General features: G+C 52.5%; 1 protein-coding gene across 2 annotated transcripts in view; it reads right to left on the reverse strand.

The window, feature by feature from the left end:
• Window positions 1-896: 896 nt before the first annotated feature.
• EMP2 (epithelial membrane protein 2) overlaps window positions 897-21,197 on the reverse strand; it is a 34,473-nt gene continuing 14,172 nt past the window's right edge. Inside the window, exons 1-5 of one of the 2 annotated variants that reach the window (XM_077906615.1) lie at window positions 19,217-19,237; window positions 10,494-10,626; window positions 8,106-8,196; window positions 5,707-5,853; window positions 897-4,434 (exon numbers count right to left, since the gene is read on the reverse strand). In XM_077906615.1, coding sequence (XP_077762741.1) covers window positions 4,247-4,434; window positions 5,707-5,853; window positions 8,106-8,196; window positions 10,494-10,571 — 504 coding nt within the window. In that variant the 5' untranslated portion in view covers window positions 10,572-10,626; window positions 19,217-19,237 and the 3' untranslated portion in view covers window positions 897-4,246. Of the gene's footprint in view, window positions 4,435-5,706; window positions 5,854-8,105; window positions 8,197-10,493; window positions 10,627-19,216; window positions 19,238-21,197 lie in introns of those variants that run through there. The other variant, XM_077906614.1, reaches the window with a different exon arrangement.

Raw genomic sequence — 21,197 nt, forward strand, 5'->3', positions numbered from 1 at the left:
CTGTCTCCATCTATCATCTATCTATCCATCCATCCTGTCTGTCCATCCTATCTACCTATCCATCCTATTATCATCTATCTATCTTCTATCCATCCTATCTATCCATCCATCCTATCTACCCGCCTATCCATCTTATCTATCAACTATCTATCTATCTATCTATCTATCTATCTATCTATCTATCTATCTATCCTGTCTACCCATCCTATCTAATCTACCTATCCATTCTATCTTCTATCTATCCATCCTACCTATCCATCCTATCTATCTATCTATCTATCTATCTATCATCTATCTATCTCTACCTATCTATCATCATCATCAATCTATCCATCCTATCTACCTGCCTATCCTATCCTAGCTATCTACCTATCCATTCTATCTTCTATCTATCCATCCTACCTACCCATCCTATCATCTATCTATCTGCCTACCTACCAATGTATCTATCATCTCTTTCTTTCTTTCTGCTGAATTTTTCATTGTTTAGCAGAGTGTGCTGTAAAGATAGTCTGATATTCATCATCACCCAACCCTTTAAAGCAGAAGTCTTCATTAAGCAAACTGGAGAAGAAGGTTGGCTATATGATTTTCAGGGACCCTGCAAATAGAAAATGTGAAGCCATTGGTTCAATATCACTAAGAATTTTAAGACGGCACCAGCAGATTGCTAACCAAACAGGGAGTCCTGAACAACTGCAGGTCATTCTTCCAGGAAGCTGGTTCCATGAGAGGCAAAGGGTTGGAAACTGTCCTGTGAGGAACTCTCAAACATCAGTTGCTCACTATGAAAACCGCACGATTATCTCGATGAGAAATCACGTGGTGCCCTGCCACTCAAAACGGTGGCAGTCTACCCTGGATGCTGGCACAGTTGGAACACTGGAGTCTGTTGCTCTGGGCCATTTGGTTCCAAACTTTATTTGCCATGTACAGTTTCACAGTATATAAAATATAGGAAATAAACTATTTGAAAGGCACGTGAAATAGAATATATCTAACCAAAGTCACATTTTGTCCCCAAACCAAGATTCAGATTTAGCCTCTAGGCCATTCCCTCACATTTCCCCCCAAACCACTACTCCCCCCAGTACACAAAACTGTCTAGTCTGCTGTACTATAAATAACCTTTCAACTATTAGCGAGTTGATTCCCCACTCAGGCAGATTTTAAATGAAGCCACAGCTACTATCAACCTTCCAGCTACTGTGTTTAGTGTGTGTATGTTTGGGCTTGGGGTCAGAGTTTCTGCATCATCAGTAAATACAGAGCATCAGGGGACTCCGATGCGCTCAGGCTCACAACCTACAGCAGAGAGCATGGGGGTGGGGGGACGTCGCCAACTTTCCTGTATTCACGTATGAATATACACATTCACTCAGAGCAACAAATCAATCCTACAAACTCATCTCAACAGAGACCCAAAGTCATTTTAATGCAAATAACAAAACAAATTAGTCTGTCTCCATCCATAGCCCCTCCACGAAAGAAGTACAGTACTTTATAAAAATGTTCTAAAATGCGCAAACTACAGTTCCTTCAAATACAATTGTTACGGGTAACACATTTGGTCCTAATATTTGCTTCCTGGATGTCTCAGCTAATTTTCTTCATTGGGGTTGTTCTTGAGTCACTGATAATAAGCACTGAGTGAGGGCTGGTTCTGCCTACAGGTAAGAAGTTTGGACAGTTTCCTCCTCCCACCATCACCTCTTCCTTGCTTCCCCGAAGGCATGTCACACCCGTGGGGGATGGAAAGTTGCTCTCACGTTTCACAAAACCTTGGTGTCACAGATGGGTGTGGACATTGAATGCTACATGGTAGTGGTGACCAGCCAGGAAAACCCATGGGGTCATTTTGGATGCTCACGGACCCCTCAAATTTTGGGGAAGGATGTTCACACACTACCTGGAGAGTAGGCTTTCCAGATTTCTGGCTCTGAGCGTTTTTGTTTCCAGTGTGGCTACAAGAAAAATCTGGAAGAGCCACCTGGGTGGAAAGCCCTGGGGGACTCAGGCCCACCTTCCTCCTTGAGGCTCAGATAGCATCTTGCAAACCCCAGGGGTGTGATCCAACTCCTACCCACAACAGGACTTAAAAGAGTTTTCCATGGAGACAGGAGGTGACAATGTGTCCCGTCCCTGTCCCTGTGTCACCTTCCACTGGGCTGGTGACCTCTCCATGAGGAGGGGGCCCTGTCTCAGAGAGCATGTCTGAATTTGCCTGCCCCGTGGGTTGAGAGCTTCACACAGTGCCTGGCACATAACAAGCATTTAATACTCTGTTGAAAATGCATGCACGAATGAGTGAATGGATGGGTGGATGGAGAGAAAACCTGATCTTGTCCTGGTGTCCACGGCGGCCCTGAAACCACTCAAACCAGACATCCTCCCAGCTCCACGGGAACCGGGCTGATGACAGAGCATCACTGCACTTAGCAAAAGGTCAGGTGCACTCAGCAGAAGCACTCACATAGCGTCAGCGCGGAGGCGTGGCCATCAGGTCCACCCGCGGCCCCAGCCACATGTCCCCAGCAGCACGCTCAAAACCCAAGAGGCTAATAGGCAGCGAGGTGCAAAGAGCTTCTTCCACAGGTACTCCGGGGCCACCTGCCTTGCCACACATTCACAGGTGCTTTCACACCTAAGGACAAACTCCCCACGGCTGCGTTCCGCAGGACAGTCTCAGAATCACCTGGAGCGCTCTTCACCCAGACCCTGGCAAAGCACGTTCCCAAGTGGCACGGTCCACGCTGCAGCTTGAGAGTCACGGCAATCTGGAAGCTTCTCACGGCTTCGTTTGCCATCGGGACCCCCAGACCCTCCAGGGAAGTGTCCTCTGGATGTGAACCAGACACCATGGCCCAGCGAAGGCACTCTGAGGGGCTGGTGGCAGTGGTATTTTAGCCCATCTAAGTGAGTGTTTCACTTATAAATGCTCTCGTTTGAACCTGCGGTGTGTCCTCTGCAGCTTTCCTTGCAGCGTGTGATTACCTTCCCTACGTTTTCAATCTATCTCCGCCGCGGGATGGTGAGGCCCTGAGGACAGAGATTGTCCCCACGCGGCAGCCCCTGTGCCCAGCAGGCACCAAGCCCTCCGTGATGTATGCTGGTGAATGAATGGCAGGTGGGTCCGTGGAGGCTCTAGGAATGGGGGTTTGCAGAGGCCGGCCAGCCTTAGAAGGCAGGGCAGGAGAAGATGGGCCTTCAGCACCCCTGGGCTGTCTGTCTGGACACAGGGCCCGGCTGCTGTTGGGATGGCCCATCTGTGAGCAGCCGTGAAGGCCGAGAGCTGATGGAGGCCAGGGGCGGCCGGCACCTCGCCATCTCCCCACAACTAGATCTTTAACGTTTAGGAGGCAGCTCCACTTGCCTGGCCCTGGGGCTGAGATTCTCGGCTTCACTGCACCTGCACATCCCCAGGGAGCTTGTCAGAAATGCAGGTGCCCAGGCCCCATCCTGAAGGCTCTGATTCCATAGGTCTAGGGAGGGGCCCCCTGCCAGTCTGCATCCTACTGCATCTGCTGGGGATCACATGCTGAGGTTCTTGGCCTCAGGGTGAGCCCAAATCTGACCTCAGGCTGAAGATCGCCTTCCCTAAGGCAAACAGGAAGCAAGTGACACTGTCAGCAAAGGTGGGTGACACTCTCTGGCCACCAGCCCATTACAGGAGGGTTGGGGCTCTGGTCTGGATAGACAGTAAAGCAGGGCCTACTACCCCTGTTTCTCACATGGAACTTGGCTAAACATCTGAGGAGGCTTCACCCCTCCCCTGTACTCCCCTCACCCCACCTCCAACACTAACACAGACAGAATGGGGAGGGAGGGCTGAGCTGAGACAGGGCAGGGGGGCTCGGCATGGCTCAAAACCTATGGAACGATGTCCCCCGAGACCTGGTGTTCTTGGTCTCCTGTCCCATCACATCACACCCCCACGGTTAAGAAACATCCTGCTGAACATTTATGGATTTGAGTATTGCTGAATTTTGGGCTTTGTGCCGCCGTTGAGACTTTCAGATGGACAGGAGTCCCGAATCCCAGCCTTCATAGTCTAATTCTCTGATCTCAAGAATGCAAAAACACTCTTCTCTCTCTCTCTCTCTCTTTTTTTTTTTTTTTTTTTGGCTTTTAAAGGAAACAATATGTTTGCTAGAAAAACCACACACACAAAAAATGGATTATATACAAAACGGTTATCTGAATGTGGATTCTGTACTGCAGCAAAAGCGACCTAGCTCCCCGGGTTCTATTTGCGCTTCCTCAAGATCAGGTACATGAGGCCGCTGATGAAGGTGAAGGCGAAGGCCACCCACGCCAGGATGAAGGAGTAGCCGTAGCTGCCTTCCAGGGTCAGGGAGTACCATCCCGGGTTGTTCTTGTGAAGGTCTTCACGCCGGTCTGTGTATATGGAGGCTGCAATCATGACACACAGGCCTGCCGAAAGCAAGCAGATAATTAAATCACAGACCACGTCACAGCGCGCACCATGGACCCGAGCGGACCGCGGCCGGACAGGAAGGCAAAGTCAGGCTCTGATTATTGGCGGGTATTCCTTTTAATCTATGGGAAAGATCACAAGTGGTAGTTTGTGGCAGGACATTGCTGCCTACCCTGGAGCCGCTTCACTTCCCGCTTGCTCCGGCTGAGCCCGATTTTGCCCGGGCAGCTGTACACCCAGCCCAGAGGCTAAGCCATAACTGGTCTAAGCCATGGGTCAGCCAGACAGAGAGTACTTTCGGGTTTGTGTGCCACACACATGCTCTGTCCCAACTACTCAGCTCAGCCCTACTGGTGTGGAAGTGGTGGTGTGGAAATAGCCAGAGGCAGTATGCAAATAAGAGGGCGGAGCTATGTTCCGGTAAAATGTCATTTACAAAAACAGGCAGCGAGCCAGATCTGGCCCCTGGACCATAGTCTGCCAACTGACCATCCCCCCACTACCCTACCCCACCCCAGGCAATCCTGTTCTTGTTTACTCGTAACAGTTTATGGATCCCTATGTGTCCCAGTTCTGGCCACAGAAAAATCCTAGAGTGAAAAAGACTACTCCCTAGAAAGACACAGATAGGGAGGAGAAGGCGTTTTTTGTTGCTGTACTTTCCCTTGTTTACTGCTTTAGATATTGTCAGGTCAGGATGAATGTCTGGAGCTGCAGCAGCCTTTCAGGGGCCATGAGGAGGTCATCACTGACACCCTGAAGATGAAAGCATCCGAGGATCAAGTAGAGGTTCTTGATGCTGCTCAGCTGCCAAACCTACAATGGCACCTCCCACCTTCAAGCTTCTTGTTGTATCAAAAAAGTAAAGGCCTTTGTGGCCAAAGTCATTGTTAACTGGCTTTTTTTTCTCTTACTCGAAGTCAAAAGCATCCTGAGTGAAGCACCAACAGACATTAGTGGGAGGATGAGGTCAAGTACCCTGATCTTCCTTGGGGAAACTGTGCCTTGTCCCTCGGTACCAAGACAGCACGTTCTCACAACCACTCCTCCTTACCCTACAGAGGCTGGCTCAGGCTTCGTGTCTTGGGCACGCTGGCCCCGACCCTCGGACCTGACCCTTCCAGACTCTGAAGTACAGGATGTCCCGCCGCAGCACGGCGGCCAACGTCCCCGTTCCAAATCCACACCTGCCCCGCGGCTCCTGACTCCCCCGACTCGGTGGCCGGGGAAGGAAGCGCTTCCTCCAGGAAGCCCGCCATTGTACTTACACGACATGAGCTGGATGATGGAGGTTAACACGAACCTCTCTCCCTGCTTGAGGCGGAAGAGCTGGAGCAAAAAGATCAGGAAGGCAATGCAGCAGAGGATGGTGGACAGGATCATGGTGGCCTGGACCGCCTGCATCGTGGAGTAATCTGTGGGGAGAGGGCGAGAGAGCATGAGGGAGGACAGCAGACACCCGGGGCCCCTCGGGGGGTTCAGTGACGGTGCTGGCTCCAGAGTGAGGAGCAGAAGTAAATTTGCATAGCATGGGCTCGAGAACAGCCAAGCGATCTCCCCAACATCCCCTCCCTGTGGCGACCATCTGCGCGCGGGACCAGATGACCCCACTGGCCTTATCCGGGAAATGGAGCAAGCAGCACCTGCTCTGTCATTCGTCTCAGCCTGGTATTGCCCCCAAATGCGAAGCTCGTGGTCGGGGAATTTTTTTTTAATTTATTTTTTATTGGTGTTCAATTTACTAACATACAGAATAACACCCAGTGCCCATCACCCATTCACTCCCACCCCCCGCCCTCCTCCCCTTCTACCACCCCTAGTTCGTTTCCCAGAGTTAGCAGTCTTTAAGTTCTGTCTCCCTTTCTGATATTTCCCACACATTTCTTCTCCCTTCCCTTATATTCCCTTTCACTATTATTTATATTCCCCAAATGAATGAGAACATATAATGTTTGTCCTTCTCCGACTGACTTACTTCACTCAGCATAATACCCTCCAGTTCCATCCACGTTGAAGCAAATGGTGGGTATTTGTCATTTCTAATAGCTGAGGAATATTCCATTGTATACATAAACCACATCTTATTTATCCATTCATCTTTCGTTGCAATGGCCACGATAGCCAAACTGTGGAAGGAGCCTCGGTGTTTTTTTTTTAAATGTACAAACGCTCAGGTTTCAATCTGGCCGATTATGGTTTGGGAGCTCAGGATGGATGAGGGATGATTAGGGATCTCCAGAGGAACTCTTGGGGGGATTTGGGGCTCACGGGGCTGAGTGACCTTCAGAACGTGCTCTGCAGACTACCTAACACCCCCTAAAAGGATGAGAGTTAGCCTTGCGAGTGCTGCTTAGGAAAAGAGAAAGGGAGGTTTCTCGGATTAGCCTCGGGGAGCGGGGCTCGGCGACGGAAGTCCCAGCAGAGAAAGGAGCCCGTCTTGGACGGAGGGCACCGCATGTGGGAAGGACACGGCGGAAGGCACGCCCTGCAGGTGGAGAGAAGGGGTCAAGGGCACAGACCGGACCTCCTGCGTGGTCCTCAGTGTCCTTGCCTGAAAAAACAGGGATGGTAACAGCTTCCACTGCATCAGGCAGGGGAGGCAGAAAAAATTCATCCACTTGAATTTAGGGGGTGCTGCAAAAGGGGGGTTCCCGCGTAAGGGCTGAACCTTATCACCAGGATGGCAGCTAAGACAGGTGAGGGGACAGTGACCAAAGTTACCCAGGAAAATCTAAGAACCAACCTTCTTCTTTTTCCCCAATTTTGCCTGAAGCATAATTCGTAAGCATGTAATGAAAGGCTTGGTGCCACGGATCATGGTTCCTCTGGGCTGCACATCACGATCACCCCCAGAGCACCCAGGCCCTCGGCCTCGCCCCATTCCTCATGTTGAGGAAGGAAGCCCGACCCGCACACAAACACACACACACACAAGAGGAGGAGAAGGAGGAGGAGGAGAAGGAGGAGGAGGAGAAGGAGGAGGAGGAGGAGAAGAAAGAAGAAGAAGGAAGAAGAAGAAAGAGAAGGAAGAAGGAAGGAAGAAGGAAGAAAGAAGAAGAAGAAAAGAAGAAGAAGAAGAAGAAGAAGAAGAAGAAGAAGAAGAAGAAGAAGAAGAAGAAGAAGAAGAAGAAGAAGAAGAAAGGAACAGACTCCTAGACCTCTCCCCTGAGATTATGGTACAGTTGTTCTGGGATGGGCACCAGGAATCTGCATTTTGAAGTACCCCAGGTGACAGTGCCCATAGGGACCACTGTGGACGGCTTGGATCTCCTTAGAGTTCCTATGTTGCAATCCTAACCCCCAACAGGACGGCATTAGGACGGAGGTCATCGGGGCGCGAGGGCGGAGGCCTCGTGAATGGAAGGCACAGCAGCTTGTTTGGCTGTCTGCCCTCGGCCTTGGGAGGCCCCAGGGAGGAGGTGGCTGTGCACAAGCCAGGAAGAGAGGCCTCACCACACACAGCTCCACTGACCCCTGGTGACACACAGAAGCTCTGCCCAGAAATGGGGAAGGGGAAGGGTGCACCCAACTCAGCCCGGGCCGAGCCCCCCGGCCAGGCCCCTCTGGGCACCCAAGTGTGCAGGGGAGGGTGTGACAGCAGAGAACAGAGGAGCCCTTAGATTGAGCACTCCTTCACTGGGGGTTTCCGTATCAACGGGGCACTCACCCTGAAAGTTGGCACCGATTTCTGTACAATTCGTGTTGTTGACACACACTCTCCAGACATCTGCAAAAAACTCTTCTCCTACCCACCAGGCCTGTAACGTAGGAAACACAGGGAGGGGCTGCGTGTTAATCATGAAAACGCTGCCTTCTACTCGAGTGTAAGGCACGGCGGTAAATAGATATTCGGGACCAGCGCTTCTCCATGTGCCGCGTGCACACGAGTCACCTGGGAATCGGGTTAGAGCGCGGGTTCTGATGTGAGGGGTCGGGGGTGGGGCCTGGGCTTCTGCATTTGCAACAGGCTCCCCAGTGAGCCCCATGCTGTGGGGCTGCTCAAAGGTAAGTCGCGGGCTGGGCCCTCACGGGGCGCAGGAGAGCGGCGAGGCTTAGCTGGTGATGACGAGTGTGCACAGTGGTAAATCCCCAAGAACTAGGGGGACGATGTCAAGCAGAGTCAGGAAGGCTGAAATCCAGGGCCAAGGCCTGTTACGGAGGGAATGACACAACTCTCCTATCAGAGGCCTTCTGCCTCTCTGCCTCTGCCTGCCTTCTCTGCCTTCCATCCATCCAGACTGGAATCTCCCCCTCCCTTCCTCCAGTCAACGGACGTTCACCGAACTCCTACTATGTGCCAGCCACATGCCAAGCCCAATTCCTAACTCAGATGAACACCACAGGAGTCCCTGGTGGGCAAAAAAAAAAAAAAAAAAAAGGCCCATCTGTGTCTTCTCGTAAGTGCCACAGCAACACAAACACCCAGCGGTGCCCCCAAAGGATTAACTGGTGCTGGGGCCAATGGCTTTTCTTTTCTGCCCCTAATGTCTGTCCATCCCTTTCAGGATCCCAAAGGGGTAGATGCAAGGCATAGAGAAAGGAGCCTCCAGAAGGACATTCACTACCGGGGCACCTGGGTGGCTCAGCGGTCGAGTGTCTGCCTTCAGCTCAGAGTGTGATCCCAGGGTCCTGGGATCGAGTCCTACATCAGGCTCCCCACAAGAAACCTGCTTTTCCCTCTATGTCTCTCTCTCCGTGTGTCTTTCATGAATAAATAAAATCTTAAAAAAAAAAAAAAAAGAACATTCACTACCATTTATTTCACAGAGCGTGGGCCCTCTGGATAATGGCAGTCCAAATACTTTAAGCCACAGCATCAGTGTGCTCTCTGCCCTGGCCACTCACAGCAACTTGAGAACTTGTAAGAACCCAAACCCATCACTGCATTTAACCCCCTTACGGGATCTAGGGTCAGGAGTGGTTCAAATCCCAGCTCCACCACTCACTGCAGCAGAGACTCCACAGGTGTCCCAGCTGCCCCGAGGCGGTGCCAGAAGACGGCCCATCTCGTAGGCTTGAGGTGAGGACCAAATGAGCTGATGCAGGTAAAAGGGCCGAGCGCAGGACCTGGCTGGAGTGAGCACTCTCTAAGTGGCAGGGGTTGAGATGGTCTATGTTGCTCTGTGATGATTAATCAACAGGAGCCTAGATGTCGGCAGAGCTGTTGGCCACTCGTGGGTGTGCTTGGTGGCTTTCTGGGCAGTGTTTCTGACTCGAGACGCCTCTGAGTTTGAAATGGTCAGGACTGAAGCCAGGCCTTTGGGTCAAGGTGTGGGCCACTGTCTGGCACAAAGCTTCATTTCCTGCTAGGAGAGACAGTAATCTATACCAATAGGTCATTTATCAAATGCATCCCTGCCATATGGCTGCAAAATGGATGCTAAAGTGAAACGTTCAATTTTCTAGGGGGGCATGGGCAGCCAGATTTCCAGGCATGAACTCTGCTGGGGAGGGCAGGGCAAGGTGACTATCAATTGGGTTCCTGATTTGTAAGAAGATGAAGGCAGGAGGGGTGGAGAGCACCTGGGATGGGTCACCTGGGGGGATCTGGAGCAGTGGTCCTCAGTGAGAGCGGTCTTGCTCCCCCTCAGGACATCTGGCCGTGTCCAAAGACATTTTTGGTTGTCACAAGTAGGGGTGGGAGGGGTTGCCATCTAGTGGGCAGGGACCAGAGATGCTGCTGAGCACCCTACAGGGCCCAGGAGGGCCCCAGAGCAAAGAATGATCCAGCCCCATATGGCACACTGCTGAGGCTGAGAAGTTTATCTAGAAGTTTATCTCCAAGAGTTTGAGACACCAGAGGCACCACACCAGGCTCTGTGAGGGAATCAGGGATGAGAGCAGCCAGGTCCCCGCACATCCAGGCCTAACCAGAGACGCTCTGAACCTCCAACCTCCACACGTAGGCCGAGTCCTTGGGCCTGAGTCGAGATGGGCGTGTCTGGGTAGGGAGGACTGGCCCAAATCCTCATCCCCTTGGGGAAGCTCTCAATCCTGCCTCCAAGGACTACAGGACCCAGGGGCTCTGGGGTGGTCAGAAGGAAAGGGAACTTACATTGTCGATGGTGGCGATGAACAGCAATGCGGCAGAGGTGATGTGGAAGAGGATGATGAAAGCCAGGAGCACCAACATTTTCACGGGGCACTGTGGGGCGGGGGTCGCGCTTTAAAGCCTGGAGAGAGAGACGCTAGAGGGAGCATGAGACAGAGATACACTTGTCAATGCCAGAACAAAATTAAATGAAAAACAGGCAATTTTTAGTGGGGATTTTTAGAAAATCAAAAACTGGGCCACGTGAGTAGCTCAGTTGGTTGCGCATCTGACTCTCGATTTCGGCTCAGGTCATGATCTCAGAGGTCATGATCTCAGGGTCCTGAGATCAAGCCCTGAGTCAGGCTCCACGCTCAGTGGGGAGTTTGCTTGGGATTCTCTCGCCCTCTCCCTCTGCCCCTTCCCACACTTGCTCTCTCTCTCTCTCTCTCTCTCTCAATAAATAAATAAAATCGGGCAGCCTGGGTGGCTCAGCGGTTTAGTGCTGCCTTTGGCCCAGGGTGTGATCCTGGATACCCAGGATGGAGTCCCACATTGGGCTCCCTGCATGGAGCCTGCTTCTCCCTTTGCCTGTGTCTTTGCCTCTCTCCCTCTCCGCGTCTTTCATGAATAAATAAATAAAAATCTTAAAAATAAAATAAATAAATAAATAAATAGAATAAATCTTAAAAAGGAAAAAAAAAAAGAAAATCTAAAACATCTCTTCTCATCATTCCTCCCCTGGAGAGACTTTACTGAACAAAATCTGGCCTAAGGAGCTGCTCCTTGTTGCACCCAGATGCCAAATATTCCTGGTGGAGGACAGGTGAGGACCAATTAAAATCCCCAGTTCAGAAAAGCATCGCACCTCCTCAGAGCTGGCGCCAGGGCAGGAAGAAGCTGCTCTGTATGGGCTAGAGGGCTGCTCCCCACCCGCCACCCACCAGGCAATGGTGGCAATGCCTTGGGCGGGGGTGGGGTGTCATGGCCTAAGGGGTGGCGGGAGGAGGTGCTGGGTCTGAGTATTCAGATCACAGCCACGGTGCATAACAAAGTAAAATCGATCCCAACACAAAACTATTCCCTAATGATACGGCCATCTGTCAAATTAATCCCCACGCAAACCCCCCTCCTCTTGACGTCTACCTCTAAGTGAAGACACAGTGTAGGGCCCACGGCTGCTGATTCACTTTCTTCTCCCGGGACCTGGAAGGGCTGCATATCCCAGGCTCCCCTGTGGTTAGACTGGAGCCTTGTGCCTAATTCTGGGCAATGGGCTGTAGCAACCCTGGTGCAAGGCATTTGGGGGCTGAAGAGCAGGTGTGAGCTCTCCCAAATCCCTCCCCTGGAAGCCTCACACTTTGGATTGATACTGTGATGGACAAACAAGCCTCTCTGGAGGTTAAAACACTGAGATTTCAGGGTACTTTTTTTTTTTTTTTTTTTACTGTGGCTGGACGGTCTGAATAATATGCAACGGGAAGCAACTGCAAAGTTAAATTGGAAATCTTGCAAAAGAACTGGGGTTGTATCTGCTTTTTCAAAGTGATGCTGGAGAGCTCCTCAAAAGGTGCCAAAGGCATTCGCACAAGAGGCCTTGTCCTGTCTGACCATGCTGACTCTCACTCATGGGACTCATTCCGTCATGGGGACGGACGCTGGTGCGCTCGCACAGGGTGACTCCGTAAGACCCAGGACTCACTAACAACCAGCCAGGAGCCTTGGCTGCAGAGCCCCGCCTGGGGAGTCCCAGCTGTGAATCTGCACACCATCACTTAGAAGAACCCAATGAACCAGCTTCGAGATGCTTCCAATTCTTTTTAAAAGGACAAATACGGGATCCCTGGGTGGCGCAGCAGTTTGGCGCCTGCCTTTGGCCCAGGGCGCGACCCTGGAGACCCGGGATCGAATCCCACATCAGGCTCCCGGTGCATGGAGCCTGCTTCTCCCTCTGCCTATGTCTCTGCCTCTCTATCTCTCTCTCTCTCTGTGACTATCATAAATAAATAAAAATTAAAAAAAAATAAATAAAAGGACAAATACTACTTTGTTTACGCCTGCATCATATTAAAAAAAAAAAGATTTTGCTTATTTATTTGATAGAGATAGAGCATGAGGGATCCCTGGGTGGCACAGCGGTTTAGCGCCTGCCTTTGGCCCAGGGCGCGATCCTGGAGACCCGGGATCAAATCCCACGTCGGGCTCCTGGTGCATGGAGCCTGCTTCTCCCTCTGCCTGTGTCTCTGCCTCTCTCTCTCTCTCTCTCTGTGTGACTATCATAAAAAAAAAAAATTAAAAAAAAAAAAAGAGAGCATGAGCGAGGAAGGGAGGGCCAGAGGGAAAGGGAGAAGCAGACTCCCTGCTGAGCAGTGTGCCCAATGTGGGGCTTCATCCCAGGACCCTGGGATCATGACCTGAGCCAAAGGCAGAGACGCTTAACCAACTGAACCACCCAGGTGCCACTTTTTAAAAAAGATTTTATTTATTAGAGAGAGAGAGAGAGTTAGGGAAGGGGCAGAGGGAGAAGGAGAGGGAGAGAGAGAGGGAGAAGCAGACTCTTCACTGAGTGTGGAGCCAACTCGGGGCTCCATCCCAGGACCGTGAGATCATGACCTGAGCTGAAGGCAGACGCTTCCCCGACTGAGCCACCCAGGTGCCCACGCCACGCCATCATTCTTAACTGCCACCATGGGCTGCTTCCAAACAGATACATTTCTGACCCCTGCCAAAATGCCAACCAGAGCAGGCAGGGCCATCAACACCAGGGTGACAGCAGACTTCATATGTTATCCAGTTCAGATGACACAAGAGCATACAGACACATAACTAAAACTTTCCAGAAGAGGGGGGAAAAGTTCAAGCTCCGTTTTCTCCAAAGTGTGACGTTCAGATGCTCCAGGGCATGATTTGGTTGGAGCATTGATTGATAGGGCATTAAATTAACACTGAAACACATAGTGAGAAAGTCCCCATTCTAATCCTCCTCAGTCCATCAAGGAAAGAGACCCAGTTTGGTGCTAGCCTGACTCAACACTTGCCATTTTAAAAAAGGGGAAAAAAAGAAGGCAGGCGACACCTGGGTGGTTCAGTCGGTTATGGATCTGCCTTTGGCTCAGGTGATAATCCCAGGGTCCTGGAATTGAGCCCCACATTGTGCTCCCTGCTCAGAGGGGAGTCTGCTTCTCCCTCTCCCTACTGCTCTGCCCGTTTGCGTGCTCTTTCTCTGTCAAATAAGTAAATAAAATCTTAAAAAAAAAAAAAAAGAAAAGAAAAAGAAAAAGCTGCACTTTAGGCAGATTATAGTGTGGCTAGAATTTAACAACGTTGTTTAGATTTTATTACATTTATTTTTAAGGTTCTTTCTGTTTATAAGAATCAATGCTATTTATAGACAAATTTGAAGTTTTAAAAGTGAGTCACTTAAGAAAAATATTATGTCAACGAAAGGACAGGTGGCCTTGAGAGTTTACAAAAATCCTGAGGGTGGTTCTCGAATGCCTCACGTCTGGGAGGCACTGCTTTACCACCTGGGAGTGAGTCCAGCTGGAATTCCAGACTCTAGGAAAGAGCCCCTGCAGAGAAGAGGGTAAGTTTTTACAAGTGGTCTCGAGTCCAGTGTAAGAGAAAGATCTAGGAGCCTACGAGGTGGCGACAGATTGTCTTGAACGGTTAGACGTCCCGGAAGATTAGGACGCAGAGCAGTAAATGCTAACTACTAGGCGCTCCCCCATGATGATGTCTGGCTCTCTCACAAAAGGAAAATGGGGGTAAAAAGAGACCTTGTGGATCTAGAGCATTGCTAGTGACCTCATCAGAGGCTTGGGAGGAAATTATTCATAAGTACAAGAGATCCCTTGAACCTTCAAGAGGGACCCTTTGCTCCTGCATCTTTACACCAAGCATCCTTTAACCACTTTCCCTGAGGCCACCCTCCTCCTTCCCTCAGGGAACCGCTCTTCAGGTCTGCTGGGCGTCCTTCCAGAAGCATCCGCCAGGTGGAACTGCACCAGAGCGACAGGTGTGGCCTCATGCCCCGCCCCGCCCTCTCTCCTTGGCTCCTGAGGGAGCACCAGTGCCAGCCTTCCAGATTGGTGGAGCTCTCTGCATCTCTTCCCAACCCCGGGGAGCCGGACAGTCTGCTCAGCCCGAGTCCCGGGGTTCCCTGGGCTGGGGGTGGGGGGTCCCTGAGCTGCAGCGGGGCAGGGTGTGGAGCAGAGAGCCCATCCTCCAACCGAGCTTCTCATCCCACCAGGACCCCTCCGGGATGGTTCTCTTCCAGCCAGTCCACCTTGTTGCTGATGCCACAGTGTACTCACTGGTTCCCTGCTGGTGGCCACTTCGGTCCTTGCCGGACGTCCTTACATCCATCTGTCCTTCCTTCCCTCCTTCTTTCCTTTCTTCTCCTCCTCCTCTTTTCTTCTTCTTCTTCTTCTTCTTCTTCTTCTTCTTCTTCTTCTTCTTCTTCTTCTTCTTCTTCCTCCTCCTCCTCCTCCTCCTCCTCTTGTTCTTCTTCTTCTCCTTCTTTTTTTTTTTTTAATATTTTATTCTTAACTAATCTCTACTCCCAATGTGGGGCTTGAACTCAGGACCCCGAGATCAGGAGTCACTCACTCCTCTGCCTGAGCCAGCCAGACACCCCACTTACACTTATTTCTCTGCATGTTGGCATCAGTGTATCTGAAGGGCAGAGTCCTAGAAGTGAGGGGGCTGGGTCGAAGGATTTGCACCTGTAGCTGATTTTGCTCTTACTTTCTTTTTAAATTTAATTTTATTTTTATTTTTTAAAGATTTATTTATTCATGAGAGACACAGAGAGAGAGAGAGAGAGAGAGGGGCAGAGACACAGGCAGAGGGAGAAGCAGGCTCCATGCAGAGAGCCGGACGTGGGACTCGATACTGGGTCTCCGGGATCACGCCCTGGGCTGAAGGCGGCGCTAAACCACTGAGCCACCCAGGCTGTCCCTTTTACTTTCTTTCTAACTCAATTTAGTACCCGGGACACTTGGTGCTGTGACATCCTCCACCTTCAAAGGTGACCTACTGGACCAACTGCTGTGCATGGCCTGGGTGGGTGAAGAAGCCTGGCACAACCAGCTGCCTCTTCCAGCCCTTTATGGTCACGTCATTGACTTGTTACCACCCGAGTTCCCCAGGAAGTGTAATCCTCTGCCATCTCCTGGCCCTTCCCAGCGGAGCACCCCTTCCCGGGACACCGCCCTCCCCATCTTTCCCTCCTGTACCGGGTCTCCGTGCACCCTCTCTGGGGATCCTGAAAAGCAGACAGTGCCCTGAATTGGGGGCTGCATGAACAACCGCCCACCAAACCCAACATAGTGCCTAATTTACCCCTGCTGTTCACAGAGATTTGTTTTCCCCCTGACAAACGTCATACTCAGTGCAGATCCCTCCTGCTTCTCCTTGTCCTTGCGGGCTTCAGGGCTCTGCGGGGCTGGACTCCCTCCTCGCCACCGTCAGCTGGCTCTCCCTCCTACCGCCTGGGCCTCAATTCCAACACCCACCCTCAGGGAAGCGCCCGGATCACCTGCTCTGAAGCACCCACACCCCCTCCCATAGGGTCTATCCTGTGCCCCTGCTTTATTTTCTTCCAAGGACTTTCAGGGTCTCAGAGTATCTCCTTTGTTCATATGTGTATTATCTATCTCCTCTTCTGCTCGCTGCCGTGCCAGTGTATAGAAAGCTATGTCCTATCATTGGTAGTTTTAAAAACGTATTAACTGTGAAGGCTCTCGAAAAACTCAAGGCCCTGATCGTCCAGAGGCAGGAACGAGGCCAGGGTGGGCCACGCCTTGCCCGGATCCCACAGCAAAGCAGGAGCAAGGGCAGGACTGGAGGGTATCCTGGCCGCTGCTCTAACTGTCCCTTGGGCCTCAGTGGGAGACCCCGCAGAGGACGGGGGACGGTCTTCCAGCGTCAGCAAGCACTTCCCGGTGGCCTCTGCACGTGCCAGCACAACCTTCACCGGGTGGCGCGTGTCTTCAGGGGCCACACCAGCCCAGGCTCTGACAGGCCACCTGGCTTTGGGCGTTCACCTGTCCGAAGGTGGGAGGCCGCGCTGGGTGAGCTTTTCAAGTCCCTGCCTAGAAATCAAAGTCTTAGGACTTGCAGGGCTTCTCTTTTAAAAATACGTTTTGATCTACATAATACATGTGATGACAAAGAAAAAAAAACAAAAGATAAAAGAACCAAAGGCATGTGATAAAAAAAACCACAGCCCCTACCCTGCCTCCAGTCCGGACCTCCTCCGGAAGCCATCACTTTTAACCCTTTCAGTTGTGTTCCCGCCCCCCCCCAATTTTCCATGTTTCCAAACAATATTCATTTCTTGATTTCTATTTCTCGATTCCTCCACTGTAAATATCGACTTCCTGCCCACAGTAGAGTTTCTCTGCCACCATCACCACCCCCCCACCGACACCTGCCCATTCCCTTCTTTTCCTTGGCACAACCAGCTCCTCTTCCAGCCCTCGGTGGCTCCGTCTACTGTCCCCCACATCTTTGGTTCTCCCCACATTTGGATCGTTCCGAACCCTTGGTCGCAGAACACCAGATGCCAAGCAAAGGCACTGTCTCAGTCACCAGCCTGTGGTCAGATGTCCCTCGCAGGGTACGTGACCCGGCCAGGCCCTCTCTCCCAGCCCTGGTCCCCTCTGCTCTTGGCCATGTGCAGCCTCAGCAGCTGCCGCCACGGAGGACTAGCAAACTCGCCCCTGACCGTGACCAGGGCACAGGAATGCCCGCGGGACCCCAGGACATGTAGGAGGTAAAGCAGGTCCCGGATGGGGTGGGGTAGGGTGGGGCGGGGGTGCTCCAAGGGCTCATCCCACAAGACTCCTCATGACTAAAGCTGGAGCTGCAGTCTACACGGCAGGTCTTGTGTCGGACCTTCATGTCAACCCTGTGAAGCTGGCAGGGCGAGGTATCATTATCCCCACTTTACAGATGAAAAGATGGAGGCTCAGAAGGCGTCAGGTGATTTGTCAACGTTGGCAGAGATGCATTCCAACCCCGGGTTTTCCAAGTCTGGCTCCAGGACATTTTCTGCTACCCTCCTCCCTGCTCCCACATTTAGGGCCTGATGAAGATCACATGGTGGCCTAATTAGCATCAGGCAAGAGGGTGCAGGCGGTGTCTGCACCCACTACCTTTGGTGGGATGTCCCTCAAGCTCTGCAGGAGGCTGGAGGGCCCTGGGGAGGCGGCGTCCCTCTGCACTGACCCATTGGCTAAACTGGCATACGACCCTTCATTCATACTAAAAATAGTGTTTCCTGCAGTTTTGATCCTATTAGCTCACTGGCCCCACAGGAAGCGAGTGTTGTCTTTATTGATCTCCTTGGGAGATTGGTCTGGATGTGGGGGGAGAGCTTTTTCCTTGATCATTGAGAGGATTCATTCAGAAAGTACAGGGACTTGGGGCACCCAGTGGCTCAGCGGTTGAGCATTTGCCTTTGGCTCAGGGCGTGTTCCCAGGGTCCTGGGATTGAGTCCCACATCAGGCTCCCTGCATGGAGCTGCTTCTCCCTCCACATAGGTCTCTGCCTCTCTCTGTGTGTCTCTCATGAATAAATAAATAAAATATTTAAAATAAAATAGAAAGTATAGGGACTCGGTTCTGTTTGCTACATTTATCACAATGCCCCCTCCCCCACTTTCCACCTGGAAACTCAGGTGGCTCTTGCAGGGCACAACACCTGGACCCTCCAAGCTCGATCGAGGTGCAAGGCCATGGGAAAGTATCTTGAGATTGAAGGCCTAGAGGCTCTCCATTCTATAAAACACCCACAAAAATAATCACATAAAATAAGAGGGAACCTGGGGTATGAGAATTTAAGAACTCAAAAGAATTTTTTTTTTTTTTTTTTTTTTTTTTTTTAGGAAAGAAAGAGAAACGGTAGCTGGAGTAGGAGCAGTAGCTAGTGGGTTTCCGGAAGCAAGCACCCTCTGGGCAGCAGCGAGCGGGGGTGAAGCATGGGGGGTGGTTGTCAGGACTACGGAAACTCCGCACACCGAATGGAGCATTTGCAGCTCGGTGAGTTTTATGTTCTGACGGTGGATGGGACGAGGGACGGCACTCCCAGAGATGTCCAGCCAGACCTCAGGCAACAAACAGGACATGCCCCAAATTGGCACACGCTCACTGGCTCCTGGGCAGAGGCTCTGTCCTGCTGCGCCATGGTCCGATGTTTGCCTGAAGCATGTGTGCGTGCGTGCACGTGTGTGCGTGTGTGCACGTGTGTGTGTGCGCGCAGGCACGTCTACCCCTGGGTGTGGAGAATGTCCTGCTGGTGACTCACCGGCCCTCTCTTCCCCCAGGAGCAGCATCAGATCTGCTGTCGATGGTGGGACACGACCAGGACGTGTCGCGGGTGAAAAGAAGGCTGCGGAACCTGCCCAGGGCAGCGTCAGGGTCCCTCGTCTGGTCCCCTTCATGGAGACGCAGCTCCACACTGCAGCCCCTGCCTGTTGCTAAGAGGGAGCGGCTCTGGCACCTGCTCCGCTACGTGCCGTGCCGTGCCGGGGAGCAAGAGGGAGCAAGCCGGCCCGCCTCCCTGCTAAGATGACCACTCGCCACGGCCACCGCCACCCCCACCCCCTGGTTTCTATCCCCACCCTCGGGAGTTCTTCCTACAATTTAAACCACGGCCCAGTCTCAGCCTGAGTTGGAGCCCGTTCCCGGAATTGTAAGCAGGAGGACAATCCCGAGATGTGGGACTTTTCAAAACAGACCTGAGATGTTTGGCGTCTGGAGGTCCGGGGTAGTTCCTTCTACCCAGAAGCGCCCCACCCACAGCTCCGGCTGCAAAGCCAAGGAGGCCCTGGGTGGAACCCCGGGGAGGGCCGCCCCGCCCGAGGGACTCCGAGGTCCGCTCTGGAGCTGGACTGCCACCCCAGGCTGGCTGGCTGCGAGCCAGGCCCCTCCCGCCACCCGCGGCACTCGGAGGGGACGGTGGCTTGGGCCTCCGTTTTCAGGAAGGCAGAGGTCAGCTCAGCCTCCTGCCTGGTATCTGGACACTGGCCATACTGGGACATCCAGGCGTCCGAGATGCCCTGGGGCTGGCGGAAGCCCCTTGGCCCCAGGCGGCCCAGCTTTGCGCTCCCTGTGGCTGGGGCTTCTGGGCACGGCGCCAACACTTGGCCTGGTGCAGAAAGGGCAACAGGCGGGACGCTGGGAGTTAGCAGTGCTCCGGGGCAGAAGCCGCTGGGGAGGATCCCGGCCGTGCAGGCCTGAGTCTTTCAGTCCATTGGAATAATCGCGACCACAACATCACTGATACTGGCAGCCAACATTTAGTGCCTACTGGATGCTAGGCAGTGTTCTAAGCTCTTACTCATTCCTCACAAAAACACTACGAGGTAGGTCCTGTAGTTAGCCTCATTTAATAGGTGAAGGCTCAGAGAGGTGAAGCAACTTCCCTAAGGTCACACAGCCAGGAAAGGCTGCATCTGGCAGTACAGAAACTACCATGTTGCCCACCTGAAATCTAAATTCCTCTTCCCTTGGGGGGGTCCTATTACTTTAAGGTCTGATCAGATTGCTCCAAGTTTCTGGGGCCACAGGTGGCCCTGGATGCTGGCCATCACTACACACCATTCCTCTAGGACCCACAAGGTGAGACACATTTTGTGAAACACCCTGGAGACAAAGTTCCCCAGGAGTCCCCCAGGCTGAAAGCATCTCTCTTTACTGCATGCAGGGTAAACGCCTGTCAGTGAGGAGACAGCCCCCCGTCATGAGGATGAGCAAGGGCTGGGACACCTGGGGGGCTCAGCGGTTGAGCACCTGCCTTCAGCCCAGGGCGTGATCTCGGGGTCCTGGGATCGAGTCCAGCATTGGGCTCCCTGCATGGAGCCTGCTTCTCCCTCTGCCTGTGTCTCTGCCTCTCTCTGTGTCTCTCATAAATAAATAATCTTGAAAAAAAAAAAAAAGAACAGGCAAAGGCTATGGTCCCCTTTGCAGGCTAGAAGTCCAACTCAGAGGATCTGCCCATATCATCAACTTAGCAGGTGGCAGAAGCAGGCTCAAAGCCCAGCCTGCTGCTCACTGCCTTAAAATGGAGCAGTTATCATATCACCAGAGCCCACCGGATACCGGGCTCTGGTGATACACAGATGAGTCAGGCAGGCCTGTGTCCCCCCGGAGCTGCTAGTCTGTGAAGAACCTGGGTGGATAAATAAACAAACATGACATGCTGTAACGCCCGATGTGAGAACACAGAGGAAGGTGTGAGCAGCCCCGTGGGGGCAGCCTCGGCAGCTTCATGAAGGAAGTGACATCCCAGCTGGGTCTCCAAGGGGAAGGCGGGAGGACCGGCGGTTTGGCAGGAGAACCCTGGTGCTCGAGGCACCAAAGCACTAGTGTGAGCAGGGTGTGTGCTGGGCAGGGCCCGGAGCCTGGCCAGGAGCTTACTGGGCCTTGGAAGCTTGCACATTGTCCTAGAGGCCGTGGGGAGGGGCAGAGGCTTTTAGGAGGAACATACTGACATCTGACTCTGGAAGAAACACATTCCACTGTCAGAGGATGGGTTAGAAGGAGGCTAAGGGGCAGATCCTGGGGAGAAACGAGGGTCTGGACCAGGGTGGGCAGCGGGCTGGGGAGCAGAGGAGGGAGCAGGAGCTCCCCATGAACAGTCACCAGGCCTGGTGCTGGGCTGGAGGGATGGGTGGGGGGCTCAGCTGAGCAGAGCAGACACTGGTTCCCTGATGACCC

Source organism: Canis aureus, chromosome 8, assembly GCF_053574225.1.
Source record: "Canis aureus isolate CA01 chromosome 8, VMU_Caureus_v.1.0, whole genome shotgun sequence".
Taxonomy (NCBI): domain Eukaryota; kingdom Metazoa; phylum Chordata; class Mammalia; order Carnivora; family Canidae; genus Canis; species Canis aureus.